Source organism: the organism of the source record quoted next, unplaced genomic scaffold (assembly GCF_019419815.1).
Source record: "Pyrus x bretschneideri cultivar Hongxiangsu unplaced genomic scaffold, Pyrus_bretschneideri_v1 Contig43, whole genome shotgun sequence".
In the NCBI taxonomy this organism is placed as follows: domain Eukaryota; kingdom Viridiplantae; phylum Streptophyta; class Magnoliopsida; order Rosales; family Rosaceae; genus Pyrus; species Pyrus x bretschneideri.
Window position 1 is genome coordinate 4,074,095 of NW_025999757.1, and position 24,251 is coordinate 4,098,345.

The following is a 24,251-nucleotide window of genomic DNA, read 5'->3' on the forward strand; positions in this document are numbered from 1 at the left end:
TCATCGCCGCAAGTGGTGATATTTCGGGCATCATAACCCGAAGTAAGGCAAGAGATCTTTTTGCCGCGGCTTCCGCCCCTGCATTAACTCTGTCAAAGGAACAAGAGCACCTGAGGTACGAGCCTGTGATCACCCTAGCCTCGCTAAGGGCATCAAAAGGGGAGAGCCCAAGGAAATACTCAGAGTCCCTACTCTCCGACGCTGATTCGAGCAGCAGTACAACCATGCAAGTCATGACCACTAGAGCAACTTCAATCGAGGAGCAGCTAGCTCAGATGAATGAAGCAATTGCAAAGCTCACACGGACTGTGGAAGAGAAGGACTTGCAGATTGCCGCACTCGTCAACCAATTAGATGCGCTGCCCGACGTGAAAGTCGACCCAATTGTTGGCCTATTAAAGAAAGAAGGCGACGAAGAAGAGGAGCCACCAGTGGAGAAAGTCGAAGAGAAGCCGAAGCTAGACCAAGCAACGACATCCATGGGATCTCTCTCTATCCAGGAGCTACAGGAGATGATCGCAAGCACTATCAAGACACAGTACGAAGGAAGCTCGCATGACTCCGTACTGTACTCAAAGCCTTACTCCAAGAAGATTGATGCTTTGAAGATGCCAAGGGGTTATCAGCCCCCAAAATTCATGCAGTTCGATGGAAAAGGCAACCCGAAGCAACATGTCGCCCATTTCATTGAAACTTGCAACAATGCTGGGACAGAGGGAGACTACCTCGTCAAACAGTTCGTGCGTTCGCTGAAAAGTAACGCTTTTGACTGGTACACTGACCTCGAACTTGAGTCTATCAACAGTTGGGACCAGCTAGAAAGGGAATTCCTCAACCGTTTCTACAGCACTCGTCGTACTGTAAGCATGTTAGAGTTGACCAGCACGAAACAGTGGAAAGATGAACCTGTCGTTGACTACATAAATAGATGGCGTTCTTTAAGTCTGGATTGCAAAGATCGACTTTCTGAAACCTCTGCCATTGAGATGTGCGTTCAAGGCATGCAGTGGGGACTACACTACATCCTTCAAGGCATCAAACCACGAACATTCGAGGAGTTAGCCACCCGCGCCCATGATATGGAGTTAAGCATCACCCGTCATGGGAAGAAAGAACAGATTGCCGACTACAAGAATGACAAAGTTTTGGGGCCAAAAGTGGATAAGGCTACATGGAAACCCACCAAGGAAGCAATGACGGTCAACACAACTCCAGTCAAAATCCCTACACGAAGCAAGGCGATTCAAACCGAAGCTTTTCGTGATCAAGAGACACGTAGACGCACTTTGAAGGAGCTTGAGGAGAAAACTTATCCATTCCCCGACTCTGACGTGGTTGCCATGTTGAAAGACTTGCTTGACAAAAAGGTGATCAACCTCCCTGAGTGCAAACGGCCAGAAGATATGAACCGTACTGACAATCCAAGGTACTGTAAATTCCACCGCTTCATTAGTCATCCGACGGAAAAGTGCTTTGTGCTAAAAGATCTCATCATGAAGTTGGCTCAGAAAGGGATCATCGAGCTAGATCTTAATGATGTGGTGAAGACAAACTATACCACCGTCACTTCTGGCTCTTTGAACTCAAAATCTTCACCTCAACCGCTGGGGGCATGCTCCAAAACCATGTCAGTCAAGTCAAGTGAAGTTGAAGGATGGACTTATGTCACTCCAAAGAAAATGCACAAGAAACATAGGTCTCCTCCACAAGTTCACCAATCGGAAAGGGGGCAAAGCAGCTACCGTCAACCTTCAAAGCTACATGAAAGTGTTGAGGATGATGAAGTTATGACACCAAGATCGTCCGTTGCCATGACAATGCGCGATTTCTTCCCCAAAGACTTCTTCAATCACTCAGTCAAGACTCCTTGCTATAAAGATTGCGAGGAATGCTTCTCTAAGAGCGTTTGACAAATTCAAAAAGCTCCTCGTTCGCACGAGCCTAAAAGGCGACAACCAAAGCTCTTTGTCCGCACGAGCATAAAAGGCGACAACAAACGCTCCTAGCCCGCAAGAGCATAAACTGTGTACGGCACCAACAAAAAATATATGTATTTGAACTACGTTATGACTTAACCTTTTCTTTGGAAGGGTACGTAGGCAGCTCGAACATTCAACTTCGAGTTCAGTCACATCAAAATAAAAAATTAAATTAGGTTTTATTAAATGTTTGACTATCAAAAGTCAATTTCATTACAAATGCAACAATATTCTGAGTAAAAAAAAAAAAAAAAAAAAAAAAAAAAAAAAAAAAACAATAGAAACATATATATATATATATATATATATATATGTAAATGTTTTACTTCTCGGCCCAAACAACTGGGATGGCCTCTTGGACCCTTTAGACCTCAATCTTCTAACTTGCGGTGCACATTTCTGGACGTCTTGGTCCACATCCTCAATCGCACCATATTCAGTCTGCAGAGCCCAACAAGCAGATTTGCAGGCCCATTATACAGTCCCCAAGTGCATCTCTTACAACAGTCAGACGTGTTGCTGCACGGTTGCTATAGCACAGCATCAATGCCCTAAAACAGCTTCTAGATGTCTCATTTCTAGAAACGCATTTCACTCCTTGTGTGTAGCAGTCCTCAGCTTTAGACAGATCCCCATTAAGGCGTTTTGATGCAGATGTTTGACTTTGAGCAGCGGAAAAGGCAGCCAAGGTGAAGTTAAACCCACTTCTATTTTCTGAACTTCCACCATTAAGCACAGCAGGGGCAGGAGACAGAACAGACGGCGGGTTTAGAGGACTGTCGACGTTTCCAGAAAATTCCGAAGGGAAAGCAGCAGAGTCGCGCCTCCGTCTCTTCCAAATCGAACTCCTCGACTACAACTCCATACTCGCCGCCGTCAATGGTTGCTCCGGCGTCTTCTCCCTCCGCCTCGTAATTTCGATCCTTTAATGGGCGGTGCCGTCGCTGGGATGCAGCCTAATCAGCAGCAAGTGCAGCTCGTCGACGACCCGTTTTTAGCTAGGGGGAGTCGTCCATCACCACCGTCGATTTCCCAGATCAAGAATTCCAGGATCAAAATCGATGACTTTCCGGGAGGCCCTGATGGATTCGAGTTAGTTTCTCGATTCTGTTAAGACAACAGCAGAATCAAACTCACGGTTTCAAACGTGTGCCTACTCCACTGCTCTGCAATCTTCCTTGGCATGACCGAAAAGATTTCGCCCCGCAATTTGTTGCAGAAAACAAGTCATTTTCTTGAGGGACTTTTCGAGTGGTCGTTCAAAGACGTACTAGTCTGCCTCAAGAGCTGCCTCTCGTTCTTCGACCACGTCGCCTTCGTCTTCATCTTCTCCGGAAACTGGATCTGGGTTCAGACTCTCTTCCACCCCGGAATCCATCATTTCCAAGTTCTCCTCCAGCGCCTACGATACCGGGACAAGTTGCGCCGCCGCCTGAGTTTGTCAGATCGGGCCACGTAGACCGGGTTATCGGATCGGATCCAGTGGTGACTTCGGTAGAGTTCCAGAGGCAATTGCAGAGGCTACAAATCGGCGAACAAGATCAGCAAGCTACGTACAGGAGAAAGAATGACGACAATCTCGTCGGAGGCTATGGGCCCCCGGCGATTATTACGTACAGAAGATCCCCGAGAAGGAGCTCCTGGACCCGGCGATCAAAGGAACGCTCAATGTTCTGACGGCGGCAAAGCAGGCTGGCGTCAGCCGTGTGGTGCGGACGTCATCCATCTCCGCTCTCCTCACTCTCTTTACCCGCAGCCCCAATAACTCGCCTCTTCCTGCATCGTCGATCAAGTCACCATCTTCTCCTCTCTCTCTCTGTGCTTCTGCAGTAGTGAATACAAAAGCCAGCGAAAGACTCTCCCCTTCACAAATCCGTCGCACACCACTTGTAAAACAACGGGAAGGTCAAAGCTCCCACATTTGCACAAGGCATCTGGTTCAGATTGTTCAATCTATCAAAAGCCGTCGTGTTTCCTGAGATCACATCGGTTCTCAGTGGTTGCTCTATTTTGATAAAAATAATTTGATCACGTTGAAATCATGGTGAAGGGTGTTGCTGTTCTCGGCTCCAGCGAGGGTGTTAAAGGAACCATCAACTTCGTCCAGGAGGGAGATGGCCCAACTACTGTGACTGGAAGTGTCTCTGGCCTCAAGGCTGGACATCATGGTTTCCATGTCCATGCTCTCGGAGACACAACAAACGGTTGCTTGTCAACTGGGCCACACTTCAATCCTAATGGAAAAGAACATGGTGCCCCTGAAGATGAGGATCGTCATGCTGGTGACCTTGGAAATATCACTGTTGGGGATGATGGAACTGCAACCTTCACAATTATTGACAAGCAGATTCCTCTTCACCGCAGTCCAATGCTCGCGTTGGGATGTGGACGAAGGGTCACGGAATGAAAGACACAGTCAAGCTTGCCACTCATCTGCAATCCGAGATGCAAATGTGGTTTCTGCAGTTTGTTCCTTGGCGCTGGAGAAGCTAGTACCGGTATAGCAGAACTAATAGCTCTTGAGATCTCGAAAAGGACAAAAGTTCCTGTGGAAGAGACCCGTAAGAAGATCTGGCTTGTTGATTCAAAGGGATTGATTGTTATCTCTCATAAAGATTCTCTTCAACATTTTAAGCAGCCTTGGGCTCATGAGCATGAGCCTGTTGATAATCTTTTGGATGCTGTCAAGGCAATTAAACCAACAGTTCTTATTGGATTGTCTGGTGTTGGAAGAACATTTACAAAGGAGGTGATTGAAGCAGTATCGTCCTTCAATGAGAAACCTCTCATTTTGGCTCTTTCCAACCCAACATCACAATCTGAATGTACTGTTGAAGAAGCTTATACTTACAGTGAGGGTCGTGCAATTTTTGCCAGCGGAAGTCCATTTGATCCTGTTGAGTACAATGACAAAGTTTTGTTCCTGGCCTTATCCATGGAATGCAGCAATTCCTCCACTTCAGGCTTGACGTCTTGCACTATCTCGAGTTCGTCATTCTGGTCACCATGATCAAAATCAACGAAGAGCTTCATTGACCGCTGTCAAACGACTAGCCGGTCTTCAAACTCGACGCTTTGCACTACTTCAAGCTCTGGCTGCTTCTGCACCTCCGCCATGGCTGCTGCCTTTGAATATGATCAACAAAATCAAAGTTTGTCAACTCACACCCAAAGATCTCATCCGTCTGCTTGCCTCTGCTGCTGCCTTTGAATGTGATTGACAAAATCAAAGTTTGTCAACTCACACCTAAAGATCTCCTCCGTCTGTTTGCCTCTGCTGCTGCCTTTGAATGTGATTGACAAAATCAAAGTTTGTCAACTCACACCCAAAGATCTCCTCCGTCTTCTCTCGGACTCGCCTGGGTTTTCACCCACGAACTCAGCCTTGCAGATGGCCTTATAAAGAAAAAAAAAAAAAAAAAAAAAAGTAGCAATGATTATGCCGGGAAGCATATTTCAAAAAAATAATTAAAAAAAAAAGCAGCAATGATGATGCTGGAAGCATCTTTCAAAAGAATAATAAAAAAAAAATATATATATATATATGTATAATAAAAACAATGATTGTGTTTCTGGAACCATGTGAAAAAAAAAAAAAAAAAATATATATATATATATATATATATATATAATAAAAAGAAAGGAAAAAATAATGGTGGTGCTTCTGGCACCATCTGAAATATAAAATATATATATATATAAATGAATGGTGGATCAGTGCCACCGAAAGCAAACAAATGAATAAAAAAATTGATGATGGACGGTGATGTACATGTTTTCTCTGTATTTAGCACAATACACTAAATAAAACAAAGCATGTTCATTGATTTTCAAGAAATTACAAGTGCAAAAAAAAAAAAAAAAAAAAAAAAAAAAAAAAAAAGTATCTAACAAAGAAAGAGAAAGATGGAGCCTTCACAAAGGTGGTTCACGTGAAGCCCCACTACTTGGCCAAACTCCAGGAGCGGGAGGCACCGAAGATAGATCATTCGAGGCCTCAATACTTGGTAGAACGCTAGATGACGCAGGAAAAATGTGTCTCTGGAAGAAAGACGCAAGCCTTTGACGGTCGCTTTGAATTCGACCTTGAGATTCTTGCATCTCATCAAGCTTCCTCTTCATGCCTGCCGAATAGTTATTTGCCAGCACATGCAAACTTCTATTCTCGTACTTAAGCTATTTAATCTCCTGCTTAAGATCTTCCACCTCTGCCATCAATGATTCCACCTGACGGGACCGAGCAAGCAGGCGTTGGCCCATGTTGGACACAGAGCCCACACACTGAACACTAAGAGCGAGGGACTCTTGAACGGCCAACTCATCGGACCGTCCTGACAGCAGCCTACTATCTTTTGGAGTAAGGAGGTTCCTAGCTACTATTGTAGCTGTTGTGGCGTCCTGCATCACGGAGTCTTCACCTGTAAGAGGACCGTTAGAAGATAAGAAAGAAGGACACCATACATTACCTTGAAGCGGCGCAACCGGATCACTGCTGAGACTCAATTCTAAGCTAAGGTTCGATGGGTTAGCCATTTTTCAAAGGTGTTAAAAGAGATGGGTGGATGGGGTTAAAACTCAAAAGGCCGGAGATGATTTTCAGGAATGAGCAACCTTCAAAATGTGCATGTTAGAGGTGATCAATACCTCTATAAAAAGGAAGAGGCGCTTGCTCAGAAATCAAAGAGGCGTTGGTTCAGAAATCGAAGGGCCGCTTATTCAAAAGTGAAGAGACATCGCTCTGCAAATCTCAAAAGCTGGATTTTCCGGCGTAAGTTAGGCGACGCTTTCTCGGCTTTCCAGAAAACGCGTTCAACTTTGTCAAAAGATCTCCGACAAAGTTGAAAACACGTGGAGACTGGCGACGCTTTCGCGGCTTTTCAAAGCACGGGTGCCACTTTGTCAAAAGATCACGTGGAGGTCATCATCGCAGCTACACATCTTTAGCTGACGAGCGCAAAGTTCGGCGACGCTTTTTCTGCTTTTCAGAAAACGCGTGCCACTTTGTCAAAAGAGACGCTCGTTCAGAAATCGAAGAGGCGTCGTTCAGAAATCAAAGAGGCGTATTCAAAGATCGAAGAGTCGTCACTATTTCAAAAAGCCGAATTTGCGGGATCAAAACGTTTGTCGACAAGGGTAAAAGAACAGTACCACCACTTGCTATTGGGAAATCCCTATATATGTCGACCTTCATCTTTTATGGCAAGGCAGACCTGCGGAAAAAAAAAATGCCCAACTCTTCCTCACCTCCGAGAGTACACTCCCAGCAAAACATCTCAAAATACTCAATTTTTTCCTCTTCCCCAAAGATGATACTAGATGCCTGGAGTACAGATGACCTAGGAGGAAACGGTAGATGGAAGCATGTGCTGATTCATTCGCTGCTTCTTCAAAAGCAAAAGTATCTCATATCATCAAGGGCGAAAGCAAAGGTATCTCATATCATGCTTTTCCCCTGTCCTTTTCTTTGTCCTTGCTCTTACATGCAGGAGAAGGGGAAATAGAGTTATCAGTCGGAACCTGAAATCAAACTTCCGACCTGGAACTGATTGCCTGGAACCTTTGCCTGGTTGCTTACCTTGCATTGCTCTCGAGTACTCATCGTCGCGGAGAAGTAATGTTTTGAAGCACCATTTAAATGCAAAGGTTGCATTCCATTCCTGCATCAGAGGACAAATACTACACGAGAAGATGCCAAACCTACATAAGGAAATACCACTTCTGCAAAGGGAGCAAGTAAGACAAGTGAAAATGATACATCAAAGCATGTGGAGACAAGCACAACAAATATATGTGCTGATTCATTCGCTGCTTCTTCAAAAGCAAAGGTATCTTATATCATGCTTTCTCCATGTCCTTTCCTTTGTCCTTGTTATTACTCGCATGGCAAAGTGAAAAGAGCAATCAGACGGCACTTGGAGTCAGTTTTCCGATCTACCCTCTTCAATACGAATTGGGGAAAGATTGAACAAAGAAACAGGTCATCACTTCCACCTCGTGCTTGCCTGCCATGTGTCTGAATCCTGCTACCCAATTCAAGAGTAGCACAAAGGAAAATCAACGGTAGGGGGAGACCAAAAGAATCCTCCAGCCCAGTTCAAGATCAAGCCTCGATGGCCCTTGAAGAAATCACAAGTCCGATTCAAAATCAAGTGTTCACCACCCTTGAATCAAATTCAACTCCAGATAAAAGGAGTAAGTTCAGACCTTCGGAGGAGACCAAAAGAATCCTCCAGCCCAGTTCAAGATTAAGCCTGCGGAAAATCAACGATTGGAGGAAACCAGAAAATCTTCCAGTCAAGCTCAAGATCAAGCCCCGACGGCCCCTTGAAGAAATTTCCAGACCAACTCAAGATCAAGCCTCGACGGCCCTTGGGTTGACATCTACATTAAGGGACTTCAAAACGCATCTTCTACACGTGACAAGCACATGTTTACGACGCGCCTTGAAGTGGGGGCATTTGTAGACATCAAAATTTCGGTGAAATGAATGTTGACCAATAATTAAAATTTCAACACTCACGTATCACATAAATTTTACATGTAGCGTGTGCCTCAACGAAAAATCGAAATAAATTGGAAAAGTCATCAAATATGACACGTGTCAATACCTGGCAGAAATGATTTATTTCATCTGATTATTTAAATCCAAAAATCAAGTTTTGGAATTCTATAAATAGGAAGCCAAGACATTCATTTTGGAGAGGGGAAGAAGGAAGGAGAAGGAGAAAGGAAAAGAAGAAAAGAAGGAAGGAAGAAAGAAAGAAGCCTTGAAACTCTAAAGCTCTCAAGCAAATCCCGAAGGATCAAGAAAGCAATCTTCGTTCTTCGTCAAATCCACCTTCAAGATCAAGCCCCGACGGCCCTTGAAGAACTTCCACCAACTCAAGATCAAGCCCCGACGGCCCTTGAGGAAAGTGTTCATCATCCACACATCCGTTCATCCTTCAAGATTAAGCCCAGAAGCCCTTGAAGATCCGTTCATCCTAAGATCAAGCCCCAACGACCCCTTTGGATCAACAAATCCACACATCCGTTCATCGTTCATCATCCATCAACCTTCAAGATCAAGCCTCAACGGCCCTTGAAGATTCATTCATCATCCGTTCATCCTCAAGATCAAGCCCCAACGCCCTTGAAGAACTTCCACCAACTCAAGATCAAGCCCCGACGGCCCTTGAAGAAAGTGTTCATCGTTCATCATCCGTTCATCCTAAGATCAAGCCCCAACGGCCACTTTGGATCAACAACCTCAACAAATCCACACATCCAACCAACCTTCAAGATCAAGCCCAAAAGCCCTTGAAGATCCGCTCATCCACCAACCTTCAAGATCAAGCCCAACGGCCTTTGAAGAACTTCCACCAACTCAAGATCAAGCCCCGACGGCCCCTTGAAGAAAGTGTTCATCGTTCATCATCCATCCTCCTTCAAGATTAAGCCCCAACGGCCCTTGAAGAACTCCCACCAACTCAAGATCAAGCCCCGACGGCCCCTTGAAGAAAGTGTTCATCATTCATCAACTGTTCATCCTAAGATCAAGCCCCGACGGCCCTTTGGATCAACAATTCATCCACAAACGTACACCCTTCGAAGATAGAATCAGAGGACCAAATTACAAAGAGATTGTAACCCCAAAATCATTAATACAAAATATATATTTTGTACACGTATTCTTGTCGCTTGTTTCAGGAATTTCTCGTGTTTACACTTGGCACACATAAAGTACAATTCATTCCATCCTTGGGTCAGCCTACGGATCTACTGATGAAAGGTCTTTCTAAGCCGTGATTTCCTCTCCTACGGTCCACACTTGTGTCCTCTTGGCCGTTCCCAGCAAAAAATGTGCTGAATTTATCATGTTGATGCAATCCCTATTTATGTACTATGGACACCATAACATTAACTAGTCAATTCTTTCCAATTCCAATGACATATTTATCAAAGAGAGTGAGATGCACCTGGAGGAGACTCCAATCAACATCTTAAGAATCGCGGAAGGGTTTGTGCATTTGAATATTTGGCATGCATTCCAAGTTGTGCAACCCCAAAAGGTTGATCAGTTAGCATCAGCTCTTCCAGTAGGTTTCAATTTGTAATCGTAGTACCACTCAACTAGATTGCGGTTGTCATCCACATCGGTCTTCAGTTTGTGTACTTTCGGCAACCCCACAAGTGATTTGAGCCTCTAACATCCCCAGAAAGAGAGTTCATCGAGCCTTATCAAACACTTGACGAAAATCGGTAGGCTACAAATTGGATTGCTATTTAGTAAGAGTCTTCGTAGTGAGGATAGCTAGATTACTCAAATCCTTAGGAAATGCATCATCAGAAAGATTGCACTTGCTGAGATTTCGCTCTACTAAAGAGAATGGTAAAGAACTCAAGTTACTTGAACTTCTTCCCGGCATAATTCACTTTTCGGAATTCAATCTGTTTCAAGCACGTTCATAGATTCCATTTCCTTCATCATATCCATTGAAAACTCATTAATATTTGACCAACCCATGTTTCAAGTGATTTATGCAACTGTTCTTTGAAAGCATCCTAAGATTTTTGCTATCCTTCATATTAAAGTAGGGTTAATTTCGCTAACAAACCTAAAGTTTATTAAGTTTTCATAAAAACATCTCACGTTTGAGACATTACATCAATATTCCTTGAGGTTTTAATTCATTTACACATAACCCCTTTTAACCAAATTCCATCTAATTTTTTTTCTTATAGAGAAATTTACCCATAGAATAAAGGCTAAATCAGTAAATGGCCACTGTGGTAATAAGGTATTTGAAAAAGAGTCAGTGGTAAAGAAATTTGGATTTAAACGAAGCAAGTAATTGATTCATCTTGTAACCATATATTGATATCTTTGACTCGAGAATGAATTCCAATCAATTTTTATTTGGGCCCTCAAGGGTTTGCGATTTGTCTCGAGTCACATTTATCAATTTTTGATAAATTGAATTATACCATTACTATTAATTAGTTGCATCTTTTAAAATTATTATCATAATTAGTTATTAGAAAGAAAAAGAAAGGAATTGACGGAGAATTGAACTGCAGTAAAATGTATGAACACCATTATTTTTCACGCTGTCCTAAAACGTGACCATTATGTGGTCAAGGACCCGTATGACATGGAGATTTTGTGATTGCAATTTTTATTTTTTTTATTAGTTGCATATAAATAGGAAAATCCAGTGTTAGAGCCAGCACATGAGTGAAAGACCTAGGACTGTAAATCAAACAAGCCCCGTCATCCATGGCCTGCACAATCGATTTCCGCTGCCTAGACGAGGGCTTCGGTGGCAAAACCTACAAGCGCAAGAGAAACCCCCAATCCGCCGACGAAGATGCCTCTATCTTTGGCGGCGCTGCAATGGATATCGACGACTCATATCCACCTCCGGCGAAGCGGTCGGCGGTACCCTCCTCGGACAATCCTGACAAGCCCATCTTCGGGAAGCCGAGCTACGACGGCGTGATCGCAGGAAAAGTCTCCGGCCGGAAATGGAAGCAGCCGAGGAAGCAGAGGGCGTCGGCGGCGCAAGTCAGCCGAAAGGGGACAACTTTCGAGGAGAGGGCGAAGGCGAAGAAGATAAAGAGGGCCTACAGAGAGAGAATGACGGAGCTGAAGGACGAGATCAAGAAGAACAAGGAGGAGAAGAGGAGGAAGAGCGAGGAGAGGGAGAAGAAGAAGAAGGAGAACATTTTGAGGTCTGGTACTAAGCTGCAGGTGATTTCGAACCCGAAGACGATAAAAAATATTGCAAAGACGAAGGATCGGAAGCTCCTCCAGCCGGTTCCGGAGCATTTGATCGACAAGAACAGGAGGAAGAGGAAGAACAACGACGAATAGACTAGTGAGTTGGTTTACTTTTCGGTTTTATGTCTAGGCTTGGATTCAATTTTGATCCTTTGTGTTTGTTATGGTGGCAGAGAGTTGTTGTGCTATGTTCTGAATATAGTTTCTTTGTGTGCGAAATCTTTTGCTTGCTCGAATTTTGCATCTACGAATTAGTTGTGGTTGATATTTATATGATAAATGGAAAGGAACATCTCTTTTGAGACAAGTTAGAAAGCTGTACTGGGATTTGATGAGACTTGAAAACTATTTGGAAGGGTTGATATTTGAAGGATATTGACCAGGCTGACCAGCATGGTTTTCTCGATTGTGGAGTATCAACAAGGCTAGGTAAGATGATCTCGTGCTTGTGTCAGCAATGTTCTCCCATTTTTCATTTTGCTTCTTGGGTCTTGGTTGTTAGAAATGTAGAACACTTGTTAAGGAGCAAATTCTATCAACAAACGCTGCTGCAGATGCTGCTTTCATACGACCAGCGACTGAGGCAGCTAGTGTTGTTGCGTTTGTTGCTAGCATTGCTACTTGGTTTAGAGAGATTGTTCACAACGTTGGCATGATATGGTTTTTTAAGGTCAATATTCGCATGATATGATGTGTTGGTTAAGAGATTGTTCACAATGTTGACATGACACTCTAGTTGTTCTTAATAAAACTTAGGATGAGATATGTATCATACTCATGAAATTTATCTTTGAAGACGACTATAGAAGGTAATATGGAGAATGTTTTCTTTGAATCAGATGCCGCCTTTCTGGTCCATTACATCAATGGGAACAAAGGTAATGCCTCCTGGGCTATTTTCCCTTTGCTTTGCCAAATCTGGAATCTCCGGCATTGCCTTGTGTCCTCTAAGTGATGTTGGATTCCTCGCCAAGCAAATTCTGCAGCCGGCTGGGTTGCCTCGCATTGTAGAAGTGGGATGTGTTCGGAAGTCTGGGTTACCAAACCCCCATCCGCTCTAGTTCATATTTTAACCATTGATGGTCTACCCTGCCCCCATTCATTTTTGTTTTGGGTTGCTTGGTTCTCTGGAGTGGTGACTCAGCTAGCCGTTGTCTTCTTAATCACTCTTAAGTTCCTTGTCTCCCTGGGTTTCTCTGTTCTATCCTTGGCCGTGGAAAGCTGGCTTTGGCCGCTTTCCCTGTTCCGCCTTTATATTCTTCTCTTTGTAATGCAATTATCTTTGAGATTAAAAAAAAATGTGTGTAATAATTATATACGTTTTTTCTTTTAAAGAAAATAAAACTGTGTTTAAATTTAAAAAAAAAATGAATATTAACAATGGTTATGAATGAAATGAGGAAATGAGGAAATGTAGGAAGTGAAGAAGAGGGGACTAAAACTGTGTCTAATCATTATATTGCTTTTAAGTTAATTATAAAATTATCAAAGATGGAAGGGGTATAGTTGACGGGTCATGATCAGGGACACATTTTTGTGACCCTAAAAATTACTAAGTCTACGTGACGTGCAGATCGAATAGCTAATGAGTTAACTACATCAGTGGTTTGAATGGGGGGCGTGCTAACTCGTCGACTAAGCTCAGTCAGTGAGTAAATGAATGTGGTGGTGGTGATGTCAAATGCGTTCTTGACTTCTTATCTTGTCTCAACCTCTGGGTTATAGCACATGAAGACAAGGCTATTAGTCACCAGGAAGTTCATGAATGGTCTGCATCGGGCTTGGCTGCTTTAATAATATTTGTGCAAATAGAAGTGTGCCGAATTTGGAAGGACACAAATACTCAAAAGAGATAAGTGTCTCATTTGTAAATATAGTTCAGTCGTTAGAATGTCAAACTCAGAAATGCACTTGTGAATATCCAATCATAGAAAAGGTTCAATTTTCAATGTGTTGGACATTGTAACTTGGTAACACCTCACTTCGGCGAGAAAGCTAATGAGGTGACATCATCCAACAAGGACTTAGATTCCTTGTTGATAGAGACCTGGTTAGGTAGTCAGCCGAACTTAGGGTAGAGTTGTTTCTACAAAGTGAGATGCTCCTCGTATGCTCCTCACTCGCTTGACCCTGTTTATACAAACTGAGAGATGTCGACGATTGTCAATCACATAATTGTTTATACAAACTGCGAGATATGCTAGACGAAGTTAGGAAGGTCAATTGCTTTCTCAAAAAAAAAGAAGGTTTCGTAGAGTAATAAATTGGCATATTTGTGTATTGATTTGAAGAGGCTTTGAGTGTTGCAGACCCTCTTCTATTTATAAGAGTGATTTTCACCTAATGCCGAAGTAGAGCCGAAGTGGAGTCCCACTCTGACTGTATTTCCTCGGTATTAATCCATTCCAATCTCTGCATAGAGCTCAGCCACTCCTCCTTGTCTTAGGACTTGGAACCTAGCCCCTTCTTCATCTCTTATTCGTTCTAATCCTGATCAGCCACGAATATTAATCCTTGGAATATTCCTAATTTAATCAATATTTGCCCTGCTATTTGACATTTCTATTTAATCTAGGACTCAATCGAATCCAACCCAGAGAGATACTAATTTTAGGAATTTAGGATTCGGCTATCTTTCTTTGGGCCAGACTTATCTCAAAGAAATCTAAGGTACTGAAGGTTTCCATTCTGGGCCGGGACCCAAGTTATCCTCAGTCTAGACTCAATATTTTGGGCCTAAACAGACACACTTTCTTATGATTACTCAGAATGATTCAATGGATAATCATCATCACACCTCGACGCACTTTCTTGTGGTTCCATTCCGTATATTTTTTCAAGAATTCGAACAGTTTATATTTCAATTCATTTATCTTAGATTATCCTTACAAAAAATTGATAAATCTAAAACCACTAAAACAATTATTTGTAGTGAAGAAAATAGATAAATACGATTTTATCAAAAAATATTAAAATGACTATCATTTAATGCAATAGAATCATATGATTTCTAATTTGTGTAAATTTTTGGTAGAGATTATTTTTCGTGGAAGAACTAAAAAATAGACAGTTAAATTGTTAAAATACATCATAGAGCGATTCCTAAGAAAGTGTGTCAAAATGTGTCCCACAATTCTGATATCATAATCGACAATTTACACCTTGGTTGAAAGCGAGTGTTTTCTTAATAACAAGCAAAATTTGGTAGGTTATTACAAACAAGAGTACTGGATATTGTCGATAGCTTCGATATCTGGTACATCACTGTTGCAGATAGCATGGGCAATCCAACTGCTTGACCCGCATTCATAAATTCACTAATGAAGCACTAAGGGCCCGCTTTTAACATGGTCGCATTCTGTACTGGTGATTGTAGCAATCGAAGAACGAGATCGGAGTTTCCTGCTTCATCTTCACTGTAAACTGAGGACTAAGCATCAGCCCTAGATTAGAAATGGGTTAAAAGCGGGGAATACAAAACCAGAAACAGAGTAATCAAAACCATATATCCTCTGTAACATGATCAATCCTACGGCAAGCTTGATCCGGTTGAAGTAAATCAAATAGTCATGAATCACTTGCTAGGGTATTAAATTTACATTTAAGTCAGTAAAATTAGTAATCACAGGGTCCACATTTATGCCAATCCAAGGGTATTAAATTAAAGATGAATTCCAACCTACAACATTTATAGTGTGCAATAGCTAGGAGAGTGCAGCTGTTCTGCTTTGGGTGGGAACACATTTTTCAATCTTAGTGTACCCTCATATCAGCTTCATTGGTATCATATTCCTTTGACTTAACAACCAATAAACAGCGTCTTTGCTACATGTGCAAATGTTACGGTAAAAGTGGATCACAATAAAATATCAAAGACCAAAGTGAATTATCAAGAACTAAAATGAAAGTTCACTTGAACTAAACTCTACCTAGAAAGAAGCATCCATACCTGGCAGAAAAAAAATGTTGATACTCACGCTACATCTAAATTAGGAGAAATTCTGGCATATACCGGGTATACACAACTTCCCCCTCACAATAACTGGTCAAGCGATCAGTATGCAACCAAATTTATTGTGCGATGAACACTGCACACATCTGTTCAATGCAAGAAGATCTCCTACACTACGCCGTCAACTTAATGTTAACTGCATCACTCATACACTAACACAGTTTGTGCAAAATTACCAGACAAAACTTCTTGCGGAAGTACCAAACTAGTCCCAGTGCATAGTAGCTCTCACATCTAGGTATTCACATTATGAGAAACATAAGTGACTTTTCAGAAAGCAACTTGTGCATAACAAATGACCGATTGCCAGTACACAACCAAGGAGATAGTGGGAAAAAAGCATTATAGAAGGAAACTTACGCCAGCTGTTGAGCGACGGGTTTGTTGTACTAGCTGAGAATATGTACTTATCAACCCTTTGCTTTGCCAGTGCCACCTGGTACACAATCAAAGATTTAAAAAAGGTTGTTTAATCAAAATAGTCATTGAGATTTGCATAACTCCTTATATTGATCATTGAAATTTGAAATCTATAGAATTGGTCTCTGAGTTTGGTCCAGTCCACAATCAATCATTTTGGTCATTCTGTGAAAAATCTTCATAAAATAAGGATTAAATGACAAAAGTACCCTCAACTTTTGTCAAATCATTTTGACTTATTGTTTATTATATTGACGGTAATTTTGTCATTTGGATCCTTATTTAACATAATTTTTCACCGAATGACTAAAATGATTGATAGTGGCCAATCTCAAAAATCACTTCTATTGATTTCAAATCTCAGGGACCAAAATGAGGAGTTCGGCAAATCTCAGGGACCATTTTGGCTAAAAAAACCTTTTAAAAAAATGAGAAAGTTCATATGTTGTAAAAACAGAAAAGTTTGCAGCATACTTGTTTATCGAACAAGCAACCAGAGCTTTTCCAAATTACAAATTTTATGCCCATTTCATATAGGGAATTGTTATACGCCCCCAATCTAAAAATATAAATCTTTACATTATTGGAGAAAGAAAAATGGAAAAAGAAAAACCTAAACCCACCACCCATTTTAACTCAAATATCTCACAATAATATGTAACGAAAATATTATACATTACTTTGCCAACCTTAAGCATGTTACATTCAATGATGTTCATCAGAATATTGGGTGTTGTTTGTGGTAACCAAATTTCACCGGCCCCATAAGAGACACCATGTGTACTAAAGCAAGCCAAGATGACAAAATTATCTCTAGAGTTTCACCAGTACTTAACCCTTACATGCGTTGAAAACTAATGCAATGGAGGGATGTCTATTAGTAAATCACACCTAGCAGAACCGGTACCTTTGCCAGGACAGCATGTTCTTCACGCCAGACAAGATAGACTACCATGAAACGATGCGCTTGGCCACACCCGCTCAACAGAGGATATGAGCTTAATTAGCCATGTAAGGCCCAATGAAGGATCTTGTGAGCCTAGTTGGACTCATAAGCGAGATTAGCCCATAAGGGATGGATAAGGCAAGATTCAACAAGATCTCCAAGGCACAGTCATCCTTATAATCATTGCCTAGAGATAGGCCACCATCACCAATGTTGCTAGGATTCATCCCATGGTCAATTGTTGTTGGCTAAATGGGTAAGACTATGTGGAGTTCAAACCAACCATTTAAAGAGCATCATACGTGTCCTAATGAAGTATGATCATTTCCATTAAAAGGTAGTTATTCTATAGCCTAGAAACATAAAGCTTGAGATTCATTCTTCTGACAGTTAAGTCTAACTTAGGTGTTGGAACCAAATTTACACACTGCAGTGAGCGGTGGTTGAGCACAAACTCGAGCAACCAACAAAACAATAAACAACCGTATGCAAATTTAAGACAAGGGGAGGAGTGTGTGTCGGTCAAAGGCTCTACAACGATCAAGTTTGTGAATGATTTTAGACTCAAGCAGTGGGCAACAGAATTGAATGTTTAGATTGCATTATCATAGATAAACCCTAGATGGGTGTATTTATACCGTGGGGAAAGAGACATTTTAGGATAGAATTCTCGTTCTAAGCCAGAAGAATCCTAGAGGATATCTAGGAGTAGATATTGCATCCTCTTCGAAGTTATGATTACTTGTGTTGTACCATATATTGGGCCTCAGTATTGGGGCTTCATTACTTAGCCCATGATTCATGTAAGAGGGGAGGAAACCATTATTCTATAAAATGGTTCCCTCGCACTCACTAGGGGGGAGATAGATAGCAAAGGGAAGCACAGAGGGCAGCACACAGAGAGCTCCATTGCTTGTCCATTGTAATCCACACATTTACATAATGAAACGGAATCGACACCAATGTGGACGTAGCCCAACTTGGGTGAACCACGATACATCTTGTGTTGTTTGCTTCTTTGTCTCTATCCATTTACATACTTATCCACACTAATGACCAGAGCAATCTAGCGAAGGTCACAAACTTAACACTTTCTGTTATACCAAAGTCCTCACCGATTTTGTGCATTAACATTTGGCGCCGTCTGTGGGAATCGACACGAAAAGCTATGAACAATCCCAGAAATTCTGCTATCCACAAAGCCCTGCTGCCCAGACCCTCAGAAGCTTGCAGATCACAAATGGCACCCAAGTCAGCCACACACGAAGGCCTTCTGCAACTCGCACCCTTCCTCTTTTTCGAGCTTCTACCTCTACGACTTGCAAAAGCTTCAACAATAGATCTCCGATTGTCGGTTCCGGCGATATCAAGACCTTGCCGCCACCACGTGGAATCGGGGGACTCAAACTGTCGTCACCACTCAACCCGAGAGACGCCGGCGCTGAAAACTGGTCGGAGGCATTTCTTTGAAACTACTGCATATCACCCACTGCCCGGAAGAAACCCACGAAGGAGATAAGACCTTTATCTTTTCTCAAATTATTTATTTAATTGCTGGAAACCCACAGAGCCGCCACAATGGTGGCCCCATCGAAATCAAAACCGGGACTCACTCCCTATCAGAAATTCCATCATTTCTCGAATTCTAGAGAGAGTTCAACGAATCTGAGCTCAAATCCCTTAGAATCAAACTGAAAAGGATCTGAAGAGGAGGCCATAGTTAGAAGAATGGTGGAAATGACGATAGCTGCTCAAACCCAGGCTGCAACGTGCAGCTGTGACCTCCACAACGCGCAGCTCGCGAGGAATCGTCGCCACCAACGGAACCTATAGACTTGGACTATCAGATTCTCACTCAACCCGAGTGGTGCTGCTGCTATCTCCACTGTTTGGAAAAAATCCATCGGAGAAGATAAAGACTCTATCTTCTCCAAATTATCACTGTTTATTTAATATTTTATTATTGTATCTTTAATCATTCCTAACCATTATATTCATTATTTAAATGTTAGGGTGAAACTTTAATCATTCATGGCATGGTACAATCAGAGAAGTCAGGGTGACATAACTTTAGTGATTCATGGCACAGAATTATTGAGCAACTAGCTCTATTGATCAACATTGTCACTGATTAAAGAAGCCTACCAACTTATAGATTGATGAGCCACATTCTTATGGTGACAAAGATTTAGTCTGAACAGTAATCTCTTGTCTGGTCGGACACCCACTTCCTCGGACACTCGCTCATTTAGACACATATGTGCTTGGACACCCGCGAGCTTGGACACCCATTCGTTCAGGCACTTACGAGATTAGACACTGATGCGAGAATTATACGCACACAAATTAAACCCTCTTTTTGTCAATTGTAGTAAAGAATGTAAGTAGGGATCGTTCTGGACCGGGGATTAGGAGGGATTGTTAATCACTTGGATTTGACTCAAAAACGTAAAAACACAAACTAAATTGATTTCTAATGACTAAGAGTAAACAAAATATGGGGGGATTGGTTTTGGACGAATTCAACAAAACAAACTTTTTGAATTAGAATAGATTGTAAAAAAAAACGAATTTGATGCAATTGAATGGGTGGGAAACTAGCTAAGGGGTTCATCTCCACACATGTTATACTTGCATACAAAATGATTTCTAATTGCTTTTCAATACACCATGAATTCTCAACACCCCGGGTTAATTAGGTCCGTTTAAATTAACCGTCAAGTTTTCCTTAAGTTAATGAATTGGATGATTGCATACGACAACCCAAAGCATTCCCCACAAGTTCCCTACATGAATTGCATAATAGAGATACAAGCAAGAATCATTAAGTTCTTTGAAAACCATAAATGTTGACGAAGCACTTGTTACTATGATTGCATGAAACTTATGCCAAGAATTTATTTAACGCGATTGTTTATAAGCAACCTCCACTACTTGTGAATATAAGTTCATAACTATTAGGTGAAACTCACTTATATTCTAGCGTCATATTCATGCATGAAAATTAAGCGTGCACTCTGAAAGAAAATTTGTGAAAAACATGTTCATTTAAGCAACATCAATAGCATGCAATTAACAATTAAAGGCGGAATCATGCTTGTATGCACTTAAAACAAAACATTTACCCATGAAATTCAAAGCCTAGTAGATAGGTGAACCAAGACTCAACTCAAAACAAAGTGAGTTGAGAAGTCAATACCTTTGTAGATTCCTCTTTGCATAAGCAAAGGCTAATCACCCAAAGAGAGGGCCTTCATTCCTTGCATCTTAGATCCATGGATTTGGATGGATGAAAAGGTTTCTCCAAGTTCCCAAAATTGAGAACCTCTAAGTCTCCACACCAAGGTATATTGTAGAAGAAATGAGTGACCTAGAGGAAGTAAGATTGCTAGCTATTCCCCTCTAGATTGGCCGAAATTTTAGAGAGAAAGGAGAGCTTGTGTTCTCATCCTTTCCCCCAAAAATAACCCTTAGTAAATTTTAGGCTATAAAGTCCTTTATATAGTCCCTTCAAATAAGTGACCTAATGGACCAAAAGCCCTATTCTTTTACACATGGCTAGCCTATAGGTTTATTGGGCTTTCAAGCCCTTTGTTTTATTCAAGTTCTCATACAACTTGAGTTAATGGGCTTGACATTCAAATCCCATTGGGCCTTGCGGCCCAAAACTAACCCGAGGTCTTTTAACGAACTTATTCGTTTGATTAATAATCATATTAATTAATCCTTGCCATAAATAATTAAACCATTTAATTATTCTTACTCATCTCCGTTGAATCTTCAATCTCTACCTTACACGGTGTACGATCCATGAGGTTCCTTTTAGCGAGGCAGTGGGCGATTCAAACTCTTTCAAATCAATTGTGAATTGAAACTTACTTTCAATTCTCCCGTTAGTGATAATACACTTTTAGGGCTTCCACAAACCATGAGTGACACCTAGCAGCATATCATGGTTACCCAAGCTAATCAGAAGAGGTGGAGAACCTATTCAGTTTAGGATTACAAATGCAATACGGTCTTTCTCTAATACAATACTCTTGACCACATTGTTTGGTTTGATAGTTTATTTATGTCTACTATCCAATGTGAATCTTGTACTTATATGATTACCTTGAATGTGATCTGGAACGCATTCCAACATCTCATTCATACTCTGGCCAGAGATTCTAAATCATATCATAGAGTATTCTCCCTCAAACAGTTTGAAGGTTAGAGATCCCTTGTTGCGCATTCACTTGCCTCCATGGCTAAGTGGCTTAACCCCAACGATGCCGTGGACACCCTGATAGAGTGACGTTGACATAATCAAAGATTAAGGACCTAACCACAAGACAACTGTGATGCCTCAGGTCAAAAGACTAATTTGCATTATCCCAACCATGAGTTCTCATATGACATGAATATGAGAACTCTTCGTTGATCGTGTTCAGTGAACTCATTCTCTATTGAGCACCTACGTACTTGTCTTGATGTCACACACACCAATGACTCGAGACTAGTCACTCTCCCTGAGAGAAGACATAGCACATACTGATCTTAACGGACTGTCAATGCCCAATTGACAATCCTATGATCAGGAACGTTTAGGATGTGTCAACGAAAGAATGGTCTCATGAATCTAACTTCTTTAGATCGCATTCTTCCAATCACATATTCCTTGGACTTATCGTTTAAGCATATAACATTTATATTAGACGGCTCAAACAATAATCTTTGCCCTTTAAACTACATTAGTTTGAAATGGTGTGGAATGGTGTGTGTTTGTGTTGTGAATGGAGGTGTGGAATTGAATGAATTGTGTGATGGGATTGCATGGTTTTATAGGGAGAGAATGGGTGAGAATGTGGCTGCAATGCATGTGAAAAACAGCTAGGAAAGTGGGTGGAAAGCTGGAATTACACAAGGGGAATGCATGTGGAAGTGTGGCTGCAAAGAGAAAGAGAAAAGCTGGAAATGCATGTGAAGATGCTGGAAATGGGAAGGAAGTGCACGGCTAAGGATTTTTGGTGGTGTAAATGCATGTGTTTGCATGTGAATTGAAGCTAGGGTGAATGATGATGAATGCATGTGAATTAAAGAATGAATGGTGGCTGCAATAATTAAATGGGATGGCTGGAATTAGGGGTGAAAAGCCACGACAATGGTTGTGTTTTGGGTGATGGGTGCATGTCTTGGCTGATTTATTGAAGGGAATGCATGTGAGTGACAACTAGGGTGAATGATGATGAATGCATGTGGATTAAAGAGGGAGAATGTGGTGCAATGATGAAGTGAAATGCTGAAAATCCAAGGGGAAGGCACGGCAAAGAAGGTTTCTTGATGCATGTGTGTGTGAATGGTGGTTTTGCATGGCTTTGATGGATTGTTTGATTGGGCTAGAGGTTTTGCATGGCTCAAAGGATTGTTTGATTGGGCTAGGCCCTTTGTTTTATGTCCAAAGTGCATACAAGGCCTTCAAATTCGTCCAACACTTTGGCTCCAAGCATAAGCTTTCCATTCTAAGCCCAATTTTGCTCCAAAATGCTCCGACATGCACCTTTTTGCCTCCTTAGCCATATTAACTTAGAAACACACGAAAATGGCATAAAGGACTAAAATAACTAAAGAAACACAACGTAAATGCACGAGAACAAGCCAATTAAGTCGCATAAATATGCTCCTATCAGACACCGTCAAACTTGGACACCCTTGAGCTCGAACCTTGACTCACGGACCCAACTTGTGGACCCAACTCAAAGACCCTACGTATGGCCCCGACTCAAAGACCTGACTTGTGGACCCGATCTGCGGATCCGACACATAGACCCAATATGCTAACCTGACAAGCAGACCTGAGTCATGTCAAGAGTTAACTCATAATGAGCTCACGCTGACATCGAGTGCATACTCGCAAAGAAGAACGTCATAAGCCGAGCCGCCTCGCAATGAGCATCGTCTCTAACCGAGCAACCGCCTCGCAACGTGTGCTACCTCTAGTTGAGTATTGCTTCACGTTAAGCATCGTCTTATGTCGAGTACTAGTTCTAGACGACATCTAGTCACTTCGGCCTGCACACGGATTGAATTTGAAGTCTCCAGCCAAAAGACTCTCTTGACTGAAGACCTAGGGGACTCCTGTTGTACCATATATTGGGCCTCAGTATTTGGGCTTCATTACTTAGCCCATGATTCATGTAAGAGGGGAGGAAACCATTATTCTATAAAATGGCTCCCTCGCACTCACTAGGGGGGAGATAGATAGCAAAGGGAAGCACAGAGGGCAGCACACAGAGAGCTTCCTTGCTTGTCCATTGTAATCCACACATTTACATAGTGAAACGGAATCGACACCAATGTGGACGTAGCCCAACTTGGGTGAACCACGATACATCTTGTGTTGTTTGCTTCCCTGTCTTTATCCATTTACTTACTTATCCACACTAATGACCAGAGCAATCTAGCGAAGGTCACAAACTTAACACTTTCTGTTGTACCAAAGTCCTCGCCGATTTTGTGCATCAACAACTTGCAACGCATCCCAATTCCTAGATTGTATGAACTCCAAGACTTATAGGATCTGATTGTGTCCATATCTGGATTAGATTGCTTGTCTTGCGGAACAAGCATAGTCATCCAGCGGAGCCGTCAGGACTCCATCTATTGCCTCCAAGTAGAGTGATGGTGGCACCGCTACTTTGTCTGATACAACTTTATCCAAAGCTGGTGAGTCCATGACCAGACTTATAAGGTAGTACTATTCGGATCAACCTTACTCTGGCGTGGAAAATCATGGTCCCATGCCCCTAACTATTCGTTTGAGAAACAACCTGTTCCCCTTGAGGATCGATTGTTATCGAAAGATTATGTATGTTGGAGTAAGTTGGAATACATACCCTTTGGTCTTCAAATTCTTGCAAATGTCATAATTTAGTGTTGAATTGGCCATTTACATGAGTCGAACCTAAAAATTATCATTTACAAATTAAGAGAAAAATCACTAGATTGTAGTAGCAAATAAATCGCTCTCATTGATTTTGCAACGAAATGCTAATCAAATGAGATGGGTCTGGCTCAATCTCATATAGGCCTTACTGGCCCATAAAGCCCATTTAAGGCCCAAATGTTTTTGGTCTACGAAGGGGAAATTAA

General features: G+C 41.7%; 1 protein-coding gene across 2 annotated transcripts in view; it reads left to right on the forward strand.

Moving 5' to 3' along the window:
* Positions 1–12,990, forward strand: part of LOC125469501 (coiled-coil domain-containing protein 86-like) — a 70,852-nt gene extending 57,862 nt beyond the window's left edge. Inside the window, exons 2-3 of one of the 2 annotated variants that reach the window (XM_048566889.1) lie at positions 11,168–11,839; positions 12,582–12,990. In XM_048566889.1, the coding sequence (XP_048422846.1) occupies positions 11,239–11,835 (597 nt within the window). In that variant the 5' untranslated portion in view covers positions 11,168–11,238 and the 3' untranslated portion in view covers positions 11,836–11,839; positions 12,582–12,990. Of the gene's footprint in view, positions 1–11,167; positions 12,172–12,333; positions 12,431–12,581 lie in introns of those variants that run through there. The other variant, XR_007251776.1, reaches the window with a different exon arrangement.
* The last annotated feature ends 11,261 nt before the right edge of the window (positions 12,991–24,251 follow it).